Below are 23,176 nucleotides of genomic sequence, written 5' to 3'. Positions count from 1 at the left end.
GATTACTTTTTTATAAAACTGTAATTCTTTGAAAAGTATCAGTCAGACTGGCCTCCTCAAGAGTCTAATGATCCAGGGACAGTGCTACACTGGGACTAGGCGGTGCTTTAGCCCCCTCAGAAATTGTGTTTTTTAAATATTGCGCACAAGTAATACACTTTTTTCTAAACTAAAACTAACAAAAACTAAACTAAAACTAAGCATTTTTACAGAGCTGCCCAGAAAACGAATTAAAACTAACAAAATTTAAAAAACAAAACCAAATAAAAACTAACTATAATGAAATTTTCAAAACTATAATAACCTTGTTTCAGAGTGGCAAAGCTGATGTGTCAACTACTCCGTTAAACCCCTACCTAGCACACACTAAAATAAAATAAAATAAAAATAAAAAAGTGTTGCATTTAATGACAATGTAGTCTCTTTGGATTATATAAATCAGTTATCTGATGTAGTAAATTGTCTAATGAAACATTGACTTACAGCTAGATTAATGAAATCTTTGTCATGACCTGAGGGGGTCTGTATCATTTTTACTAGCACTAAACAACTTTGAGGTGGATGGTGTGAACTCTGCCACACACACACACAAAAAAACTACAAACGTGCAGACTGCTTTACGGCATACGTCCTTTTCCCAGTCGTTTCAGACGTTAGTAGAGTCAAACATCTACGCGCGATTACTGTTATCATGCAGAAGCTACAAAACATCCCAAGAAACAAAGGTTTTTTGTCTGAGGCAACAATAATAATGATGATGATAAAAAGCCTACCTGAATGTGGTTAAAAGCACAGTACAGGATTTTCACTTGATGGCGAGGCGGAAGACTGGGGAACGACGCTGCCTTTGCGGGGACTCAGCTAATGTTAGCGATTGGAAAATTGTGTGGTAGCAATAAATAGCCATCAGCTTGATAGTTCGCCTTTCCACACTCCACACTGACCCGACCAGCCACCCAACACTCAATAGTTGTGTTCTTTATTGTTTACAAATGCTTGTGAATGCATCGCGGGAAGGGAGGGGTCGCAGCCGTTTGTGTGTACAATAAAGAAGGTAAGATCACAACCACAGTCTGCTGTTAACATACATACTCGAGAAACGTTACAGTGCTGTATAAAGCAAAAACAGTAAATAGCCACTGGAAACAATGTAATTCAATTCTACAGTGGACGCCTTGGATGTCCGGATTTCACGATGATATGGGCTTGGCCTCATGGGAAATGTGGTTATTGTACCCGGCATCTCAACAACGTGGATCTCCTTGATGTCGTTCTTGATGGAGACGGTAAAGTAGAACCAGCGGTCGTCGGCGCCTCTTTCCTTGCAATGACGGAGGGGATAGTTTTGGTCGTAGGGCTGTGGAAGCATCCTGACGCCCTTCACCGTGGTCAGCACAAAGTAGTTGCAGTCACGCTCGCACGTGTCTTTCTTTGCACCCGCCTGGAACGCTCGACACTGTACGCACTCCCTAAAAAAAAGAAGAGTCATCATTTTGTGGGACTTAAGTCAGAATATTGCAAGAATATTTTTTTTTTCTAGTTTACATGAATAATGTCAGAATATTATAAGAACTTTAAAATATTACATTTTTTGGGAAGTTTAAAAACAAAAAAAGCATGCATGAAAATATTCCTGATTTTACACGACTAAAGCTCGAGCAAAGAAAGGAATTTTGGGTTTTGTAACATGGTGGGTAAAACTGTAATTTGATGGGACAAAAGTAAATAATGAAAAAAAGCTGCCATTGAATCAAAATTAATTTATACCATTGTGACAAATATTGTACGAGTTTATGAAAATAACCAGAATAATATTGAGGGAAAACTGCAATTTTATAAAAATATAAATTATCAATTCATTCAGAAATTGCCATTAATGAAAATAGTTATGTAATGTTAGAACATGAAGTGAATATTGTTTACAAGAAGCAAATTATAGGTTTTAAGAGAACATAAAAAGAACATAAAACTTAACAACAACAAAAGAAGAAAATTTGCAATAAAGCAATTTTAATTCATAATTTTTTTGAGAAGTCATAGTAACTGCAATGTTCTCCTAATATATTTGGAGGTAATCATAATCTTGCAGTTTTTCCCCCCTACAAACAGAACAATTTTGTATGTTTTATGCAATTCCATGAAAATTAGGCTAGAATTGTAGGAAACTAAAGTCATACAATAAGAGCGAACTCTTTTGCAATTTTGCAAAAATAACTGCAGCGAATATACAGTATAGTGAGCAATTATTTATTTATCAAAAGTATATTGCTGAGTACTGACTTGTGCTCAGCGCAGACCCCGGGGCAGGTGGGGCAGATCTCACAGGTGGGTCCCTGGAACTTGGGGTCGGTGCATTTGCAGACGCCGCACTCGCAGGTTCCGCGGCTGTTGCAGATTTGTCCGTTCTTGGCCAGGCAGGTGGACGTGTCCAGGAAGCAGTCGCACGCACTGCCTGTGTAGTTGGCTTCGCACACGCACACGCGGCACTCGCAACGACCGTGGCCTGACAACACACACACACACGTATGTACGTTCACAATCACTCAACACACACTGACAAACTCGAAACCGACCATCTGGAGGTCAAATGTAAGACTTTAAAAGTTGTTTTAAATGGAGGGCTTTGGAAAAAAAAATCTCCCATCGAAGTGAAAACTTCGTCATAATCTCTCTTTTTTGTTCTTTGGCGATTCTATTTTTAAAGATGAATGAAAAAAGAACGATTTTTTTAGACTGGATCAAAATGAGTGTTTTAAAAACTTCAAACTGCTGTGATGGAGAGAGATCGATCAATTTAAAGAGGAAGTCAACATTTCAATAATGTGTTATATGTGACCTTAGTAGTCTAAACATGAAATTCTGATTAATATTACATTTTTGGAATATGAGTTATGAAGCAAAATTCATCTGTTTTTATCCATCTCATGGGGCGGCCATTTTGCCACTTGCTGTCGACTGAGGATGACATCACAGTTGCTCAGGGTTCAGAAAACGACCAATCACAGCTCATCTCTTTTCTGAAGCTGACCTGTGATTGGTTGTTACTTGAGATCTGAGCAAATGTGATGTCATTTTCACTCAGGAGCAAGTGACAAAATGGCCACCTTCTGATATTGATTTTTTTTTTTTTTAAACTTTACTCGTCATACGCGAGTGAAGTGAAAGATTGAGTGAAGATCAGTAGATTCGACACATCAAGTTTTTTTCTTGCTAATTTGCTACTTTATAAAGTGGCAAATTTGCCAGTTTTTTTCTCGGAATATTGACCTTGCACTTTAAAAAATATATATTTATACGTGGCCCTAATACGCCGTCGTACAACTGTTAATCAAACAGCTTGAGCCGTAAAATACACTATCCGCTAAGGCTCTGGTGGCTGGAATAAATCCAAGTGGGTCATCATTAGGCTTTTTCCACGCTGCAACAATGAGGTGCTCACTTTAAAGCGGTCACTCCACCCCGAAGAGCCTGTCCACTGTCCTGGCTGTCACTCTTCTGCCTTCCGTGACGTGTGCGCATTCGTATGAAATTGACAGTCAAGCATTCTAAAGCGGCCATGCCAGTGGACTATCGGTATTAGAGACGTTAACTAGCTAGCTAGCTAACGGCACATCATAATTGGGCAACTCGTGCCGTTTAAACAACACACAAAATAAATAATCCAAAAATAAATAAATACATCAAAATTGTATAATGTAGGCCCTATTTAGAAAATGAATTCACTTTTCAAGGTATTTACTTTTTTTTCTTAATTTAGCATAGTGGACATCATGCCTACCTCCGCAGAGCTTGTTGTTGGAGCGGTCGCAGCTGAAGTTGTCACACTCGCAGAACTGTCCACTGTAGCTTTCAGTTGGGTTGTCTCTCTTCTTGCACTCGCAGGTTCCACACACGCAGTCGCCGTTGTTGCTGCAGATGTCCGTGCCGTTGTCCTTGCGGCAGGTGGCGTCCAGATCCTCCCTCCGAACCTCGTCCATGCTGCACTTGCAACGACGCCCGATTCGACCCTCATTACAACTGAAGGGAAAATATTTCCGCAATTTTAGCACGTCCTTTGAGTTACAACATGTACTATTTGTAAAAAAGCATTTTATTTTCTTGAAATTTTGATCTCTTTTTTTGTAAAATTACTACTTTTCTTTATTTTCTTTTTTTTTTAAACTAAATTACTATTTTTGGTCCTAATATTAATATTCTGAGTTCTGATTTTAATTTAACATTTTTGTTCTAATTTGCTAAAAAAATAAAATAAAAAAGCAAATGGCAATGACATTTTTCAAATCAAGTTTCTTCTGAGAGTTTTTTCTTGTCCTGATACCAAAAAGCGTTGAAACTTTTTTTTCCAGCACGTTTTTAATGAATGTATTAAAGTGGAAGTCAACCTTAAACATTTCTTGAGAATAACACGTTATACGTGACCTCACTAGTTTAAACATGACATTCTGATTAATATAACATTTGAGGAATATGAATTATGAAGCAAAATCCAGCCATTTTTATCCATCTCAGGGGACAGCCATTTTGTCACTTATTGTCGACTGAAGATGACATCACAGTTGCTCAGGGTTCAGACACCAACCAGTCAGTGCTCAGCTTCAGAAAACAGGTGAGCTGGTCATTGTCTGAACCCTGAGCAACTGTGATGTCATCTTCAGTTGACAAGTGACAAAATGGCTGTTTTCACCTGCTCACGTGCTCACCTGGTTTCTGAAGCTGAGCTGTGATTGGTTGTTACCTGAGACCTGAACAACAGTGATGTCATCTTCACTCAATAGCAAGTGGCAAAATGGCCGCCCTCCATAGATGGATAAAAAGGGCTGGATTTTGCTGCTTAACTCATATTTCACTAAAACAATGTCAACCAGAATGCCGTATTAAGACTAGCTGGGCTGCATAGAACATAGTATTATCAAAAACATTTTTTTGGGTTGACTTCCCCTTGAAAAATCTTCACCACTCACTTGCAAACACCACACATAAAGGTGCCCTCGCCGTCACACTTGTTACTGTTGGGCTCTTTCTGGGTCGAGCACTGACACTCGCAGATGAAGTTGAGGACCACCTCCACCTCATCGGTGAAGCCCAGCGGTTTGATCTTGATGCTCTCCGGCTGGCCGTGCGAAGGGCACTCCCGGGACTCGATGGAGATCTTGAACGTCACCTGAGGACCATAGGCATGACATCACAAACAATAATTTCTGCAATTGCTAGCACCTGTAAATAAGAGTTTATCCCCCTTTTCAGTGGTGTTCCCCAAGGGTCAATCTTAGGGCCCATCTTTTTGTCATTGGCAAATTTGAATGTATCTCATACTACTTGTAAACGCAGATCTAACGATTATCGGCCGGTTGTAAGTCTTGCAACCTCATCAAGGACAACGGAACTTCAGTTCTTTGCCCTGGGCCCGCCAAGGTAGGGGTGATTGAGTACAAGACGGGCTGTCTCCATTCCACAAACAGTGAGCCCCCACACCCCACCAGCTCTGAATGACACGAAAAAAATACTTTTTTTTCCAGAAACCTGAGTGTCTTATTTTGTAACAGAACAATGAATTATGAAATGTTATGTGTTTGCCATTTTTGAAATGAAAGTGTTGTGAAGATGTCTCATTTGAGTGACATATTCTCCACTGAGACATATTCTCAATTTTCATTTGTGCGCACGTTTAACAGTTGTAAGCTAGGTAACATTTCTTTTGATGTGTCCAACTGTACGTGTTTGGATTGATTGAATTTTGACCTTCTCGGTTAACATGGGATCCAAATGCAACCTGATGAATTTTTACTTAAATTCACACCTTGCTGGTAAACTTTCTACTTCTATGTGACCTGAGGCGCAGAGACCGCACCCCTGGAGCGGGGCTGGGGAAACACCAGTATAAGACCGTGATCCACACCCGCGACTTCTTCTTCTCTCCCCACTTCTGGCTCTGGTCCCGGCTACGCTAACCTTGCTCTGCAAACTGAATTCTCGCGATATTTGTCAGTTCACAAACTCCCGAGAATACATCTTGTACCGAGTTTGTTGATTTCCACCGATCAACCAATCACAGAGCAACATTGTGTTTGGGGCGTGATATGCAGCTGTGACGAAACCAGGAAGCCAGCGCAGACGCCGGCGGAAACAAACAAAGCTAACACGGATGAATGAACGCTGCAATTGATTCTGTTCTCGCAGAATTACTCACCGTTTCCTTGTTGAATGTTGAACGGCGAGAGGCGCTTTGTGTATTTTTAGCTGGTACCTTTGCCGTGATTGGTCAAAAACAAACGTGTACTGTACAATGCCGCATCGTCCAATCAGCTCGAAGTATTGTACAGAATGCCCCGCCTTTCCCGAGCAAATCACTGTGGAGCAGTCCCACATTGATATTGTGGAGAACTCCCTTGAGTGAATCACAATTATCAATCTGGCTATTGCCAGGTTACGGCTACGCCGCTTGATAGCAGAAGGCTAGCACACGGCTGGCTTGACCACCAGCACACGAGTACCGCACAGACGCTTGCTTGCAGCGTTTTTTTGCTTGCGCCACCGCAACCTATTTTGGCCGTATTCTTGTGGCTTGAATTAAAAATTTTCGGTGGCCGAATATTCGGTGCATCACTAATTTCCACCCTTTTTTTGTCTTTCAGTGGCAAAAGAATGAAGGAATGACGACTGAATTTGATGTCAACATTCATTGCCTGCCCCAAGACAACTCTTCTTTTATCCTTCTTTTCCACTCCAGCTCCACATTTTCTTTTTAGGGTTGATGTCAGGGGATGATGTTGGCCCCACCGTGAATTGTTCTCTTAAAATACTGTAAAGATCGCATCTAAAGCTCAATACTATTTTCATGCAACGTGGGATTTTTGCCATCTTGTTTTTCCTGCGTAAATTCAATGCAATACCTTTCAAATGGCCTTCACGTTAGAATTTTCGGATAATACCCAAAGTACCTCATCTCCGATGGAGATGTCGAAGCACTTCCTGCCGTTCTCGCCGGTCCCCTCCACGCCATTCTTACAGATTGACTTGTAGGTGAGGGAGACTCCTTTCGGAAGCCTGCTGTTTTCCAGAATGACCTCAGACGACAAAGACTGTGCAAAGTGAATTAGAAAAAAAGTGGAATAGAAATCATACTCTGGCTGGAAAGTTCAGCTTTACACTCACGTTGTAGGCGTCCATGATGAGCTTGATGACATTGCTGGAGTTGGACGACAGTGTGGCCACGGCCGATCTAGGAATCTGATTTGTCAGCTCCTGTACACGCACAAATTGTATGACATACCACAAATAAATATGACAAATAAATATATGTTCATGTCAGTTGCCACCTTGTAAATGGGTTGCAATTCCTCAGTGACGGCAAAGATGGTGGGGATGTTGTGGTCCCTCAGTTTCTGGACTAGCTGGGCAATGGAGGGATGGTCCTGACAAACAACAATAAACAATATTAGCACAAAGGCTAGGCTATTTCCACATGTATTTATTTTAAAACATTTATGCTTTGTTTGTCCTACTCCATTTAAACAAACATCAACCAATCCAATGTTGTTAATCCACATTCTGTAATTTATACTGAATGTCGTAACAATAAAGTCATTTCAACCAATCAGATAGGCTTGAAAAAAACTAAATGGTTAAAAAGGCACAATTGTAACCAGAATGTCATTCAGAAAAGTTTAGACCTCCACTCAGAGAAAACAATCCAATGTGTCCGTCTGGTTTTAGTGTAAAAATGAGTTGCTTTCAAGTCCTGTAGATTGCGGTAATGTACGTTGGGTGACCACCACAAATTTCTCCATGTGGTTGGTTACACGCATCTAGAATACCAGGAACCTTTTTGCTGTGGGTAGTTGAAGTTCCAGGAACTTTTTTTTTTAAACTATAAGTGTTACTTTTACTAAACTTTGAGTTCATAGCAAGATTATTATAGTTAAGAAAAAATAACAAATTAACTAAAACTAAAATTAAAATTGTTAACAAAAATTAAAAACTGCTTTTAATTAAAAATTAAGCAAAACTACAACTTATGCTCATAAAAAAGAACTAACTATGAATATAGCAAAAATGCCCTTCATTTTCATCTTTGTCAATTAATATCATACATGAGTTTGAGGTTAATTTTAAATTTATTTATTTCAGTATGTACGTCCATACAGAAGAAGGAAAGGTAAACAGACCCTAGAAACAGGTCCCATTTTTATAGTCTTTGGTATGACCCGGCCAGGGATTGAACCCACAACCTCAACTGCCTCAGGGGGGATACCATTAGGCCACTTATGATAATTAATAAATACATTTAGAATACAAAAAATGTATACAATAAATATATCTCCAAGTGACCTATTTAGACTTACCTTCTACTGTAACCAATTTCATCGGTTGTTTGGCTGACCAATAAAATTGGTATGCCTGTAACCATCCCAAATGGTTAATGTCTGACCAATCTATTGGTTAATCACGCCAATATGAGCTTAACCTACTAGATTGGTAGTTTTTTTTTTTTACCAATCCATTTTTAGTGTGCTTTACTTACACAATACTTAGTGACCGTTTTTTCTTATCTTTCACTCGACAAAAAAAACATAAAAAAAACTAAAACTAATAAAAAATTTAAAAAAAAATAAACATAAAAAGCTAATAAAAACTAACAAAGCTGCTCTAAATTAAAATGGGTAAAAATTGAATATATTTATTTTCTATTGTGGAAAAAAATAAAACTTTTATAACTTTGATTAGTGGAACTCTCTAGTCCCATCTCTCAATTACAATTCCAGAGAAAAATCCCATGGTACACCTGAGGTTCTCTGACGCTTTAAAATTTTCCAGACAAATAAGTTTGAATGATAACATTTATCAGTCAGTCAGTCCTAGTAGTAATTAAGTGTCAGTCACTCAATTAAGTCAGCAATACGTGAGTTCTTACATAGGAGTGACTCATGGCGTACATGTTGTTCTCCAGGTGACAATTTCCATCATTGGGGAGCTTGACACCACCCAGTTGTCCATCCCCAGCAAAATGGACTCCAGCGTCCGTGGAGAAGACGAGGAGACGAGGGACATTCCTCCAGCCAATTTGCTCCTCGCACACGGCCACTTGCATGATGGCGTCTGAGCCTCCCTCAGGAGAGTCCAAGTTTCCTGAGATCTGCTGCTGGCTGAGCAGTTGGTAGAACTGGTTGCCATCATTGGTCAGCTGCAGGATGTTCTTGTAACTGGCACGGTTCTGGAAGCTGGCCGGAGTGGCGCTGCTGTCCGCCATCACCGTCTTGCCCACGAATGAGCCCAACCCTGCAGGAGGAGACACAATTTTTAGTTCTTGCTCCATGAAGTTACTGGAACTAAAGTAGAGAAATCATCCCCACCAATCCTGAAGTCTGAGGTGATGCCGTGCATTTGCGATATTATATCTGTGCCCAGATTCTTGGCATTGTCCAGATCGGCCTTCTTGGAGAAGGATTGGTCCATCAAGTAGTACACGTCTAACGGGTAGTCCTGAATTAGCTTGAACTTCACACCAAAGGTCTGCGGCTCACCTGCGGGATCCATCACCACAAAGTCAGTCCACAGGAAATGGTTTTTCAAAATAATATTTTGGACGTGCCGGGTCTGAGGTTTAAGGTGATCTTCTGAGGCTGGATCTGCGTAATCTGCACGCCCTCGTTGTGATTGGAGATGGGTGTGTTCTCAGTGATGACGATGCTGCCGCGAGGGTTCAGGATTTTGGCCCAGCTGCACCATCTGGTCTTCAGAGATTTCACATCGTCGCAGCGAGCAGACTTGCGCTCGTCCGCCTTGAGGAAGTACTGATGATACAACATGAAGTCAGTTTAACCAGGTTGGCATTTGGAAGATTGCACAAAAACTTCATTTGGGGCAGGGTGTGGGATGAGATTAGAGGAGATACATTACATGTTCATTCAATATTGGCCAGGATTATTTGTTACTTAATCTAATGAAGGTGAGTTTTTCCAAATAGTGAAAAAATTTGGCTAGAACAGATTGTGTTTCCATTCATTACAAAGGAAATCATTACCTAATGTAATGGTTGGCTTCTAGTGTCTTGCTCCGATTCGTTCAATCAAGCAACTGACCTCATCCGAGCACCATCCACATGACTCGGCCACTTTGATGCACTCATCACACGACTGAGCATTAGCCTTGATGCAAACGCTTTCCCCTGAAAGAATAAAAAATAAATAAATTAAACATTTATGCTGCGAGTATGGCCGAGCTATTCATGCTCATAAATACTCATGTCAAATATGTCAACCATAGTCTCTAGTAATGTGGCCGTACGGCAGAGTGATTTTAAACACAGATTTTTATTATGGGACTGCTGAAAGCAGCACATACTGTATTACTCTCCATCCTAGAAAATCCCCAGATTTTTTCCGCAAAAAATGCGGCCCGTACCGTAGATCGCACCGGGACAAATGAGGTATCAAACGATGCGGCTCGATCTGACTCGGTGCGGCATTACTTTTCTAGGAATTCCGAGTTACCATGGCGACGCAATTCCCAAAAAAGTCCCAAAAAAGTCCCATAGGAAATGAATGGAGAAAGGGGGAACAAATTACAGATCAACCACCTTTTTCCAAGACACGCTGCGCACGCAAACGTTATCCGACCGATACGAATTTTAGCTCATTTTGTAGGAATTTTTCCCATCTTTAGCTCAGTGTCGAAATCTTTTTTAAGGAATGAAAGCTCTCCCCCCTGTGCGGGTTCAAAGACAGTGAGTGAAATAGCCTTCTTACATTGGTGTCTATTGCAAGTGCCAGAGTGAAGCAATTAGCCTTAGAGTGCCGGGAACCAAAATAATCAATTTCCAAAAGTTTCACTTCAACTTGTCACCATGGCCACAATCTTTGCTCACTCGACATCAAATTCTCACATTTTGTAGTGACAAGTCTCTTCTTTCAGACAAACTAACTTTTATTTGGCTAAGGTGTCATTTAGTATCTTTATTTTCACTTTAAGCGAGGAGAAGTCGGACTAACTCGCCTATCTTTTCCATGTTAAATTCGCCTCCTTTTTCCTCTTCATTTTGGATAAATCATAAGTTTTCAACCTGTATTAATTTGGTAATTTTTCATCCGATTAAAAAAGTGAGAACATGCTCGTGTTCCCCAAACCCTTGCCGTTCTAACGAGCCATTTCTTGAATCTGCATCTTGAACCGTTAAGTCGTGAGAGGCTTTTGTTCGAGGTATACGTCTCTCATACGATATCAATGGAATGTGGGTGCGTGACGTCTCCAAGTCAAATGTGTGTGCGTGAATTTGCATTTTTTTTAAAGGGACAGTAAGATACTTTTAGTTGATGTTGATTATGGTTAACTTCCACATTTTTTGACCGATTCCAGTCGTTTAAATTTTAAACTGTTCAGCTCATTTACAAGAGTCCCATTCAAAATTTCCACGGGAATTTTTCTAGTTTTTCATGCAGTTTGGCCAAAAACAAACGTAACAATAAGTTCTGGCAAGCGGTTATAGCGCCATCTGTTGTTCGTGGAGTACACTTGACTCCTTTGACTTGAGTCTTACCTCGGTGGGCTCGGCTAAAGCTCAGGAGTGCTAACGAGGATGCTAGCACGACTAGCCAAAGTTCCATCTTGGAAAAACAAAACAAAACAACAAAACAGTTAATAATATTAAGTTAATATGTTTCACATGGAGGCACATTTCACCTACAGTACGTAGTGATAAGACAATGAAAGTAGCCTTTTGATACACAGCAAGTGGAGCGTGAAGAAAAATAGTTTTAAAAAAAATATTGGGTCATCTACAGGAAGTTAATCACCCTGCAAAAAACACAGGGCCTAAATGTTAGACATAAACACTTATTTTAAGGGGAAATTACTTGAAACTAGTGGAGTTATATGCCCATGCAGCAGATTAATTTTACTTGACAAAAAACCTTGAAATAAGACTGTAAAATCTAGAAATTAGTAGAAACAGACGAAGTCAAAAAAAAAGAAGCAGAAAATGCTCATTTTTAGAACAAATAGCTTAAAATATAACATCCCACTGCAAAATAAATAAATAAATAAGCCATGCTATAAATAAGCAGAATTTTTCTTATTTTAAGCAAACATACAAATAAAATAATAATAAAATCTGCCAATGGAGTAAGCAAAATTTGCTTGGCAAGAATTCTTAAAAGTCGCAGGTCTTAAAATTATAAATAGACGTAATTTATTGAAACACAACATTTGGTTCCAACCTGTCAACTTGTACGTTTTATACGTATTTTATACGTTTTTTTACCATTTCAAATCATGTACGCCGTACACCGACTTTTGTACGGGGAAAAAAAATGCGCTGACATGCGCATGCGTAGATATACATAGAGTAAATATCGTGGAAGCAAGCATGGAGGAGCCACCTAGTAAGAAACGAAGAACTCAAGGATCGGGTCGACACCAGAAAGAATGGGAGTTACTTCAAGGTGAATATGCTGGCTGGATTAAAGCATCGTTAAGAGGCACTCAATTCTCATTCTGTGTCCCTTGCAATAAAGACGTGAAAGTTGCTGCGAGTGGATTTTACGATCTGAAGAGCCACTTTAAAACTGCCGGACACGTGGAGAATGTGAAAAAAAACAATTCACATGTCCCATTAACCAAGCACTTCGTCTCTACCGCAAATCCTGCAGCATCCCACAAAACGACAAATGCGGAAATTCTCTTCTGCCATTTTCTTGCTGAGCACAACATTGCTTTCACAGCTGCGGACCACTTCTCGGATTTGGTGAAAGTTATGTTTCCGGATTCACAGACAGCTAAGGTAATTTATTATTATTATTATTATCATTCATATCTACAATGAATCAGCATTTATGGCACGTGTCAAAAATTAAAATTTTATATTTTAATATTATATTTTTGCAGGAGTTTGCATGTCGGAGGACCAAGGCTACGATGATTGTTAAGGAGAGCCTTGCACGTGGCTACACCCAAGACGTCATTCAGTACTGCAGAACTCACCCATTTACCCTCATGATTGATGAAAGCAATGATCGTACTACCAAAAAGCGACTTGTTGTGTTAGCTCACTTCTTTGATGGGGAGAACACAAATACCAGACTCCTCGATTTACCAGAGTTGGCATCAGGCACAGCAGCATCAATCTTTGCCGTTATTGACAACATTTTACAAGAAAATGACCTTCCATGGAGTAACGTTGTGGGATTTGCAAGCGACAATTGCAACACCATGGTTGGAAAGAAAAACTCTGTCTTGTCTAGGATAAAAGAAAAAAATGGGGCTGTTTTTAGTGTTGGATGCATTTGTCATCTTGGCAATCTGTGTGTCAAAGATGGACTGAAGACATTGCCAGTAAACATAGATGACTTGCTGGTGGATATATATATATATATTTTTAAAATAGTTCCAAACGAATTGAGGATTTTAAAGAGTTTCAGGACTTTACAAATTCCGAGCAAGAAAAAATCCTAAAGCATTGTCCGACACGATGGTTGTCTCTGCAAAAAGTGGTTGAAAGAACATTGTCTCAGTACGAAGCACTCAAAAGCTACTTCGCTAGCCATGCGGATGTTGAAAGGGCAGGTAAAGTGAAAAGCATCCATGATCGACTTCAAGACCCTGTTACTCTCCTCACACTCCACTTCCTCAGCTTCATCCTGCCTCAAATAAATCAATTCAATATTGTGTTCCAAACAGAGGCATGTATGATTGGAGATGTATCTAATTTTACTCAGCCTTCCTCACAGTAATGCTGATAGCGAGCGGGTTTTCAGCCATGTGAGGAAAATTCATACAGAGTACAGAAAGACAATGGGAACAGACACTCTTACTTCTTTATTACAGATGAAATTGAACTGTGACAACTGTTGCTCACAAGTGAGACCCTCATTAGAGCAGATAAAGTCTGCTAAATCATGCACATTGGCTTACAATAGGAAGCACTGAAGGCACAGTTTATTGCATTGTAAACTTTTTAAATTGAATAAAAGACTTTGTATGCAAATTACCTTTGTTATTTCTATTACACTGTCTGGTTACCGCGAGTAAACATGCGTCGTACGGTGTTTGTAAGGTTTTTTTGGGGTTTGTAAGGGGAATCATAAGCATTTATAAGGGCAGTTATCGGCAGAGGTTGACAGGTATGCATACAGTCTGGGTCCGCTGGGAACATCAAGCAGACTCCTCTGTCAGAAGGAGTTTCAATTCCTACCTCTGGAAGAACTTCACCCACATCCCGGAGGGTGCGGGGGACATTGAGTCCGAGTCGACAATGTTATGAACCTCCATTGTTGAGGCAGACGATGGGAACTGCGAAACGACTTCTAATTCTTAAACAACAGTCCAGCTGCAATTGATTCAATTCCCTGAGATAAAAATTTGACCTGGGGAATGATGTCAATGGATTCACATGCACGTGATGTTCCTCCACAGCCAAAAGTTGTCGCCCGCACACATTTTGTCATCTCACAATGGCAATGGAGCAAACTTTAAAGGTGAACAAAGTGTGTACAAATCAATGAGTTTGAGTAACACTTACCTTGTTCCTACACTTAAGTTCCAGCAGTCACAATAAAATTTATTTTCCACGTGAATGTCGTCTTTTATCCACAAAAGAAGACGAACAAGCACAGCCAGCTAAGATGTCAGCAGGGTTGTTCGCTTGCATTCCTCTTGACTCAAACATCTGTACAACAGCTGTGAGGAATCTTGTTCTTTGGTTTTCGCAATAACATTTCGACATAAGAGTTAAATTTCAACCTCCTTCTACCCTCCCAAAATTGCGCATGCGGAGATGGAAGCAAAGACATTTGGGTACGTCCCACTGCCATTATGTAAAAAGTGAATTTTTTGTTCAACTGCAATACTGTTATTAGCATTTCTATAATCAGTTAAACAAATCTACATAAATGTGGACCTAACATAACAATGAGGACCAAACAAACTGAACATGACATCACTTCCTGTAGGTGTCACGTGTTCCTATACTTTTGTCAAAACCTCCCTGTCAGCAATTGGTAAATAAATTTAAAAAAAGTGCGCCACTGTGACAATGAATGCAAACATTTATTGAACCAATTGTTGGAATGTAAAGTCCAAAATGATCTGCAACAACACAGACGAGATGAATCTGGACGTCAACCAGAAAGTACAAACTACTGTATTTTTTTTCTTTTTTTAATCACTGAACACTTTTTAAGGCTGAGCTGCTACTTTTCCATATTTCATATTTTTGTCTCTTTTTTTTCCCCGTTAAGTGGAAAACAGCAACAGTACAGAAGCAGGTTTGAAAAATCGAAAACAAGTAAAATGTTACAAAAACACCATTGATCATTGATTGGCAGGAATTTGTCATTTGACCCCCCAAACAAAAGTTTTTCCCATGGAAAATTGTACATCTTCATGTGAACGCATTTTTCTATCTTTCTTTTTCTTTATATATAGAAAAAAGCAACATACAACACCATCTTGTTTTATTACATCATAAATCATAAGTTTTTTAAATTTTACATTTCAGTGCAAGATCATGTTTTATTTAATCACATCCAGTGCTGCAGCATCCTTTCTCATTCACCAGATCAATAAAATCAATTCTAATGTTTACTCATGAAAGAAAACAAGTCAGTTGGATAAAATAATCCCCCAAAAATATTGTTTTCAGCTACAGTGGCACCTCCAAAAGTCTGACGAATGTGTGACTTTTAAGCATAGTCTCGCGTGATTTCAGCAACTCTCGCGAGACTTCAGTACATATAGAAATGATATACGCACATTTTTTTTGCTCAAGCAAGCTCTGATAGAAATAACATGTAGCGGGAAGCCAGCTAATGATGAGGTAAGTTTGAAGAAGAAGAAAAAAATCATCACACTATGATTTCAGATTTTGTCCCTTAAGGCAACACCAGTGTTAAAGATATTTGGAATACTCACTTGTTTGTTTTGTGAGGAAAACTGTGATTTCAGACCTTCTCTGAAGGCAAAAAAAAAAGACAGCAGATATTTACTACTAATGTTTGCGCACAAATCAATTTCAACTACCGTAAATAGGATGTGGCGGGAAATGGATACTGACTAGCATGAAATTGGGCAGGGAAGCATCCATCCATCTTCTTAACCGCTTGTCGTCACAAGGGTCCCGGGGGCTTCGGGCAGTAGGCGGGGCACACCCTGAACTGGTTGCCAACCAATTTGGAGTATTCAATTAATTCAATTCAATTAACCTACCATGCATGTCTTTGGAATGTGGGAGGAAACCAGAGCACCCGGAGTAAACCCACACAAGCACGGGGAGAACATGCAAACTTCACTCAGGAAGGCCAAAGCCCGGACTTGATCTCGCGTCTTTTGCACTGTGAGGCGGACGTGCTAACCAGTCCACCACCGTGCCGCTCGGGCAGGGAAGCAACGGGTAAAAATGTATGTCTTCATTTGGTAAGTAGTTTGTATTTTAGTTTTTTTTATTTACAGTTAAGATTTTTACCCTTTTGGCAGTTTAACTCATTCACTGCCATTGACGGCTATAGACGTCAAAACTTCATTTGAGCTATTTCTATTAGTTGAACATTTTTTCTACCTTTGTTAACAAGAGTATAAAATCCTATATTTTTTATTGTACATTTATAACAGATATAAAATGTGTTTATAATTGTGAGTTAACTAGTGAAGTCATGCAATTAATTACGGTTACAAATTTTTATCGCCTGACGCCCCGAATTTCGGGCGATTAAAATTTTTAATTAATCACACATTTTATATCTGTATTTCAAAAAAAAAAAATCGAGGTTTTCATACTCTTATTAACAAAAGTGGAAAAAAAATTTAACTAATAGAAATAGTTCAAATGAATTTTTGACGTCTATAGCCGTCATTGGCAGTGAATGAGTTAAAGTCTCCAAAACTCTTAACAAAATAAATTTTTGGGATGGTGACAGCTTGACCCTGGAACAGTCAACGGTTTGTTGTCCACTTTAGCGATTCCACTGTAATTGACAACAAGTGTGTCTGTGTATGTATGTGTGAGGAAAGTACTGCAGCCATTTTGTAGTGTAACCCATGCAAAGGTCAAGCAGTTGCCAAGGCAACCAGCCTGTTTTAAAAAGATGAAGGAAACACTTGAGGTCTTGGCTCCTCCTTGTCGGGGGTCCAGTGTTACCCTGTACGAAAGCGAGCCCCAAAAACGCAAACACACACAAACGTCACATTTAACAAGTAACAACACACAAACGTGGTGTGTTTTTCGCGTACGACAACATATCGAGGAAGGACAGAAGAGAGAAAGAAAGGATACTGCTGCACTGTCCCGTGTAGAAAAACAATTCTCATAGAAATATATTAAAACTATGTACAATATGATAGAACAACGCGTGTGTGTGTGTGTGTGTGCTCTCAAAAACTCACTCACACACGCGCACGTGACAACACAAAATGTGAATTGGACCACAAAAGAATACAAGCCTGAAATTATTCACATTATTTCCCGGATTGTTGTCAAAATGTGCCTTTCCATGCTGAGACATTGTCTTAGTGTTTTGAGAGAAAGCTGAGCTCCATCTTTGTGATCGGCGTCTTAAAAAACAACAGCATCACATTTCAACTGAAAGACATTGTGCTCACGTTTCGACTGAATGCTGACACACATTTCAAATGGATGCTGAGACATTGTCCTCTCGTTTTGATGCAATGCTGAGATACTGTCCTCCTCAGGTTTCAGCCAAATATTGAGACATTCACATTTTGACCGAATGCTGAGACACTGTCTTCTCCTTCTCCTGAAATATTATCTTCACGGTTCAACTAAATACTATACTGTCTTAAGGTTTGAACTTAATACTGAGATGTTGTCTTAACTGAACGCTGAGATTTTGTCTTCAAGTGAATGATTAGACATTGTCTTCAATGTAATGCTGAGAGATTGTCTTCAACTGTAGACTGATGCATTTAGTCTTTAAGCCCATCATGTTTCGACGGAATGCGGAGGTGGAGTCTTCATGTTCACTTTACAACTGAATGCTGAGACATTCTCGTGTGTGTGTGTGTGTGTGTGCGTGTGTGCGTGTGTGTGTGTGTGTTTGGGAACCCTGCATGAGACACTCGTGCTGTTTGAAAAAATGGAAAGAACAAAAACAAGGCAAATAAAATCTATACAAAAGTGGTGGGAAAAGGCACTGTTAGAACACACACGCACACACTTACTTGTGACTTGGTCTCATCACCAGCATGAGGCAATCAACACCCCCCCCCCCCAGAATCAACAACAAGCCCCCCCCCCCCCCCCCCCCCAAAAAAAAAAACAAATAGATCATTTTCTTCTTTTTTTGCTGTACAGCTAGTTTGTACACAGTGCCCCCTGCAGGTCAGTTTGTTGCGCTGCTGCTCCTGAGAAAGAAAAGCCCACCCTAAAGTCCAACGGCGGCCCCGCCCCTTCGTCCTACCAGCCGCCGGGCCCCGCCCCTCACGCCTCCGAATAGTTAGTGTGCGGGTTGATCTTGTCCTTCTTCAGCTTGACGCCGTCCACCAGCTCGAAGTTGTAGTTCTCCAGGGCCGAGAGGTTCCTGTCGGCCATGGCGGCGTGCGAGCAGGCGCAGTACAGCACCACGCCGCACACGGCGCCCACGAACACGCCCAGGGCCGACATGGCGATGATGGTGATCAGGATGGGGTCCAGCGTCTTCAGCATGTTGTCGGCAGCGCCCACGCCGCCCACTTCGTCGGCCTCATCGGGGAGTGAGTCCATGGCTAAAATAAATAAATGAAAATGGCATCACAAGGGAAGCTGTGCAGAGAACATTGCAATTTCAGACAGTCCCTGAAGGCAACACCTGACTTCCACATTAATTGACTTTTGGAGCTATCATTCATTGGTTACGTGAGTGAATACAATTGTGACTAAATTGCTGCACAGATAAATTTAACTAAACACATATTGACATTTTCAATAATTACCCACTTCTGTGATCAAGTCTACCAGTTCAGACAGCCCCTGAAGGCAACAGTTGAGTTCAAAACATTTCAATATGACTCGAATTTTCCAACAAAGACCAAAGGCCACTTTTGCTCAAATAGTGGCTGCCTGTACTGTAAAGGCACCAAGGCAGGCTGCTTGCTACAAGTGATCCAGAAATCATGATGAAGCAGCATGTGGCTCATTTACTCACTGCTAATAACCAAAACAGCAGCACCTAGCCAGGAGGCATGTGAAAAAAAAGCTCACATCTTAATTAAGTGTACAATAAAGCTGATGATCTACATTTGTTAAGTAAAGAAAGCGACCACTACTGTTGCAAATCTGTAATGAAATAACTAAGAGGTATAAACCTACGTAGGATGATGATCTGCGTGGGCCGGGATGGAGGAACTTCCGGATCTAAAGACAGAAAACCAGCAGTTAGGAAGAGGACAAAACAATTTGTGTGTCTAATATGTTGTGGTCCAAACCTTTGCAGTGGTCGGCGCTGAGCCCATCTAAAATGCGGATGTCGTCCATGGCTATGTGTCCTGTGCTAAGTCTGTCCGCCACGCCCTCCACCACCACCTGCAAACGCAACATTACAAAACATTACAACATTACAAAATGTCCATCACGATAGACACAAGTGGGATTTCGGACAGTCCTTGAAGGCAGCACTGGATTTTCAAACGTGTAATATTGACTTGGAACAATGAGTCAGTTGGTTCGTGAGGAAAAGTTGTCATTTCAAACTGTCAGTGAAGGCAACACCAAGATGAGATTCCGTATGTTAGTTGTATGGGGAAAACTAAGATTTCAGGCAGTCCTTAAAAAAGGGGTTTTCAAACTTTTTCCTCCGAAGGCCAAATACAGAAAAATCAAATGATGCAAGGGTCTTTGAATTATTATTATTTTTAATTCAATAATTTTTCAAGCATGCCAAAATCAGTCAATCAAGCAATTGCATAATGTTTGTTTATACATTCCAGTGTTGTTTTGAAAAAAAAAAAACTGCTTTCTACAAGGGAAATATTTTAGGATTTGACAATATTTTGGGGTGGTCTAGACCCTAAACTACCAGAATATATCATCTCCTGCACTGAAGAGCAGCCGAATCCCATCTCTACATTCTGAACAAACACACGAGCAATCTGTCGTAAAATGACCTTTTTTAAAGCAGCTACTTGGCAATCATTTGTGTGAAATTTTCACAATTTGGATCTTGATACAGAGTAGATTTTTGCTTATAAAAAAATTATTCAAAATTACGTTTATTTATTACTAAACTTCATTGAATTGTCCCTTTTAGGGCGATTTTGTTCACAGCAATTTACAAGCACATGACAAAACAGAAATATCAATACAATAAAATAAAACATGAGCAGCAGACAAATTGCTACAAATGAGTCAGGTAGGTATGCAGACACAAGCAAGGCAGCTAATATATAATATTAATATAATAATATAATAAAATTATATATATATATATAAAATGCAGGTTGGTACAGTAAGTAAAATATACTATTTACAGTAGCCAGGAAAGAAACAATAACAGAGAATACCTCCTCTTTTATTCGGGCGTTAAGAGCCCGGATTTAGAGAGGCTCAAAAGATAACTTATATCTGTTTTTGCTAGCTGGGGGAACACGGAAAAATCACTGAGCACCTGGCCATCACTGACTTCACCATTAAAGTCTTGATGAAGATAAATGGTGTTACTTGCTTAATTGTAAACAGTTCATTTGCATATTTAGAAAGGCTCGACAGTATATCAAACAAATGTATTAGTAGCAGATGTCATTTTTAGTATATGTCGCGAGCCGCTTAAAAATGGATGGCGGGCCACACAAACGGCCCCCAGGCCATAGTTTGGACACCACTGCCCTAGCAGCAACACCTGACTTGAATACACAGATGGATAGACATTTATATTTTAGAAAAATCATCTGACTTTGGCAGCAGTTTGGTGAGAAAAGATGAACCTTTTAGGCTACTAGATATAACTACATAATAAATAGAAATATCCAATGTTAATCAGAATAATCACTCAATTATTGTTGTTGTGTGAGGAAAGCTCTGACATCAGACCGTCCCTGAAGGCAACGCCAGGCTTAAATGGGAAACATTTAAGGACATCAGGAACAATCACCCACTTGTGGTAAAAAAAAAATTGATGAAAGTGATTTTTTTTTAAAAAGTTGTCCTTGAATGTAACACAGAGATTAGAAAGTTATAGAAATTATTTAACAGTACGTTTAAAGACATTTAGAAAAACCAGCCAATTGTTGTATGAGGAAAACAACCATTTTAAGAATGCCCCTGAAGGCAACAGCTGACTTAGGAATGCAAAATTACATTTGCAACAATCACTTCGTTGTTTTTGTAAGTAAAGCTGCAATTGTAGAACGACAATAAAAGGAGCATCTGACTGATAGATGACAATTAGCACATGAATATAGAATTTTTTTTAAAATTGTATCACAATTGCAACAATCACTTAAGTAAGCATGTGTGAGAAAAAAAAGGTTGACAGATTTGAAGACTTACTCGATACGGTTGACTGGATCTCGGTAGTAAAACTCGTCCTTCCCTCCATCGTGCACCCTGGTGTCCGCTGACTGTCCACAGGATGTTCCCCCTCCCTTCCTCCAGCTCATGTTCTTCTTCCTGTCTGATGTGGAGCACCCCAGGGTGCTGGCCCAACATGTGGTACCAGAAGGACACACACAGGTCGGCGTGAGGCGCCGTCACAGGCAGACTGGACAGCCGGGCCACCTTCTCCACGTCCTCTTCATCATCTTCATCATTGCTTCTTAACGGAGAGGCGGTCAGGTGCATCAGGATGAAGTTACCCACGCGGCCTGCAGGGGGCAGCACAGGACAACAGACTCAGAAGGCAGTGAGGGGTTGTGGACTAAAATAATGGGAGCTGTCCTGAACAGTGAAAAAGTGAAGAAAATGTGCAGAAAATAACCAGGACAACAAATTGAAGGAATTTAGGAGTTTGTTGGACAAAAGTATTGGGACACACATAGGAGTAAAAAAAGAAGAAAAAGTGAAGAACACGTTCAGTAAGCGAAAGAGCGGAGATATATGAACATATGTTTTGGGACACCTACAAGTGAAAATGTGAAGAAAATGAGGACAAAAGTTTTGGGACACCTTCAGGAAGTGAAAGAGTGAAGAAAGTGTGGACAAAAATATTAGGACAACAAACTGAAGAAATGTGAAGTTAGTTTGACAAGAATATTAGGACACCCTGCTGGAAGTGAGAAGGGAAAGAAAATGTAAACAAAAGTATTTTGACACCTAACAAGTGAAAAAGTGAAAGTGGACTTTGAACAAAAGTATTGGGACACCCACATTATGCAACTAGTAAAGAAAATGTGAACAAAATGTACAGTATTTACGTATGTATCCTGGATTAAACATTTGCTCTTTTCCATTTTCCTCCCGAGTTCAAGTTTTCAAAATGTTTCCAACCGCTTCCCTAAAGAGCCAAAAGCGACAATGCAGAGCGCACGTCTTACCCGTGTGGTCCAGTGTTGGCGCTCTGCGTGCGGCCAGAGTTCCCGCGCCGGTCTGGATCTGCCATTCGGCGCCCGAGCCCGCTTCCGTGGTCCAGCCGCAGAAGGAGGCAAAGTCGAAGTTACAGGCGAACCACAAGTAATCTGCAAGCCACAAGAACAACAAGTAGTTACCACATGGAATCTGACACCGAGGAGCACGCGGAAATGTCCGGCTTGATTGACACAAAGGCTCAAGGACACGTGCAACGCTCACTGGACATTTCATTAGGTACACCAGCTGCATCAAATATAAAGATTAAAAAATAGAAAGATAAGAATGAATATAAAAATATGTCTAGATAGACAGATGGATAGATAAAGCAAATAACTATGGCAATATTACTGAAATGACAATTAGAAAATCCTAAACAAAGTCACTACATGTTCCACTCCCGTCCTGTAGGTGGTGGTCAAGTTTTTTTTGTTTTAACTCATCCAGCGGCTCGTTGCAACAAGCGTTTTATCGAGTGTAAAGAGCCACACTGGATAGGACAACAGATTATATTCAGAAAAGTCACAATCTTAGAAGAATTTAAAAAAATTTGGGGCGCAGAAATTAGCTTTTTTTTTTTTTTTTTGACAGACAGTTTTCACAGGAAAAATACTTTTACCAGGTAGTCCTATTTTCTTGACTACATTTTGTTTTACATATTTTTTTAAATACATAGATACTGTACATATAAACACT

General features: G+C 40.0%; 3 protein-coding genes across 5 annotated transcripts in view; 1 reads left to right on the top strand and 2 right to left on the bottom strand.

The window, feature by feature from the left end:
- Window positions 1-963: 963 nt before the first annotated feature.
- LOC144044451 (integrin beta-1-like) lies at window positions 964-18,205 on the bottom strand. The gene is made up of 13 exons (XM_077558872.1): window positions 14,513-18,205; window positions 11,534-11,600; window positions 10,080-10,165; window positions 9,590-9,791; window positions 9,351-9,521; window positions 8,912-9,276; window positions 7,317-7,412; window positions 7,153-7,242; window positions 6,939-7,079; window positions 4,962-5,161; window positions 3,779-4,017; window positions 2,281-2,503; window positions 964-1,469 (listed from the first exon to the last, which is right to left on the bottom strand). The coding sequence occupies exons 2-13, from the start codon at window positions 11,598-11,600 to the stop codon at window positions 1,103-1,105; spliced, it is 2,247 nt and encodes a 748-aa protein (XP_077414998.1). The 5' UTR covers window positions 14,513-18,205; the 3' UTR covers window positions 964-1,102.
- LOC144043941 (protein FAM200B-like) lies at window positions 12,221-13,683 on the top strand. Of its 2 annotated transcripts, XM_077558055.1 has the most exons (3): window positions 12,221-12,437; window positions 12,510-12,775; window positions 12,880-13,683. In XM_077558055.1, the coding sequence occupies exons 1-3, from the start codon at window positions 12,362-12,364 to the stop codon at window positions 13,444-13,446; spliced, it is 909 nt and encodes a 302-aa protein (XP_077414181.1). In that variant the 5' UTR covers window positions 12,221-12,361; the 3' UTR covers window positions 13,447-13,683. The 2 variants fall into 2 exon arrangements, with proteins under 2 accessions (XP_077414181.1, XP_077414180.1); XM_077558054.1 differs by having other exon boundaries at window positions 12,221-12,775.
- A 60-nt stretch (window positions 18,206-18,265) lies between the features above and the next one.
- LOC144044746 (neuropilin-1a-like) overlaps window positions 18,266-23,176 on the bottom strand; it is a 50,499-nt gene continuing 45,588 nt past the window's right edge. For both annotated transcript variants that reach the window (XM_077559342.1, XM_077559341.1), the window contains exons 14-18: window positions 22,450-22,590; window positions 21,467-21,780; window positions 19,408-19,504; window positions 19,292-19,336; window positions 18,266-18,708 (exon numbers count right to left, since the gene is read on the bottom strand). In XM_077559342.1, the coding sequence (XP_077415468.1) occupies window positions 18,425-18,708; window positions 19,292-19,336; window positions 19,408-19,504; window positions 21,467-21,780; window positions 22,450-22,590 (881 nt within the window). In that variant the 3' untranslated portion in view covers window positions 18,266-18,424. The remainder of the gene's footprint in view (window positions 18,709-19,291; window positions 19,337-19,407; window positions 19,505-21,466; window positions 21,781-22,449; window positions 22,591-23,176) is intronic.

This window comes from Vanacampus margaritifer, chromosome 2, assembly GCF_051991255.1.
Source record: "Vanacampus margaritifer isolate UIUO_Vmar chromosome 2, RoL_Vmar_1.0, whole genome shotgun sequence".
NCBI classification, from domain to species: Eukaryota; Metazoa; Chordata; class Actinopteri; order Syngnathiformes; family Syngnathidae; genus Vanacampus; species Vanacampus margaritifer.
The sequence above is the reverse complement of the archived record's forward strand: the minus strand, read 5'-3'. Positions and strand labels throughout refer to the sequence as shown.

Excerpts from the sequence above, each read along its gene's own strand:
- LOC144044451 (XM_077558872.1), bottom strand. The coding sequence starts at position 11,600 with ATGGAACTTTGGCTAGTCGTGCTAGCATCCTCGTTAGCACTCCTGAGC. Across the intron at positions 7,413-8,911 it reads ACGCCATGAGTCACTCCTAT|GACCATCCCTCCATTGCCCA; the intron begins GTAAGAACTCAC and ends GTTGTTTGTCAG. Across the intron at positions 7,243-7,316 it reads AATTGCAACCCATTTACAAG|GAGCTGACAAATCAGATTCC; the intron begins GTGGCAACTGAC and ends GTGCGTGTACAG.
- LOC144043941 (XM_077558054.1), top strand. The coding sequence starts at position 12,362 with ATGGAGGAGCCACCTAGTAAGAAACGAAGAACTCAAGGATCGGGTCGA. Across the intron at positions 12,776-12,879 it reads CGGATTCACAGACAGCTAAG|GAGTTTGCATGTCGGAGGAC; the intron begins GTAATTTATTAT and ends ATATTTTTGCAG.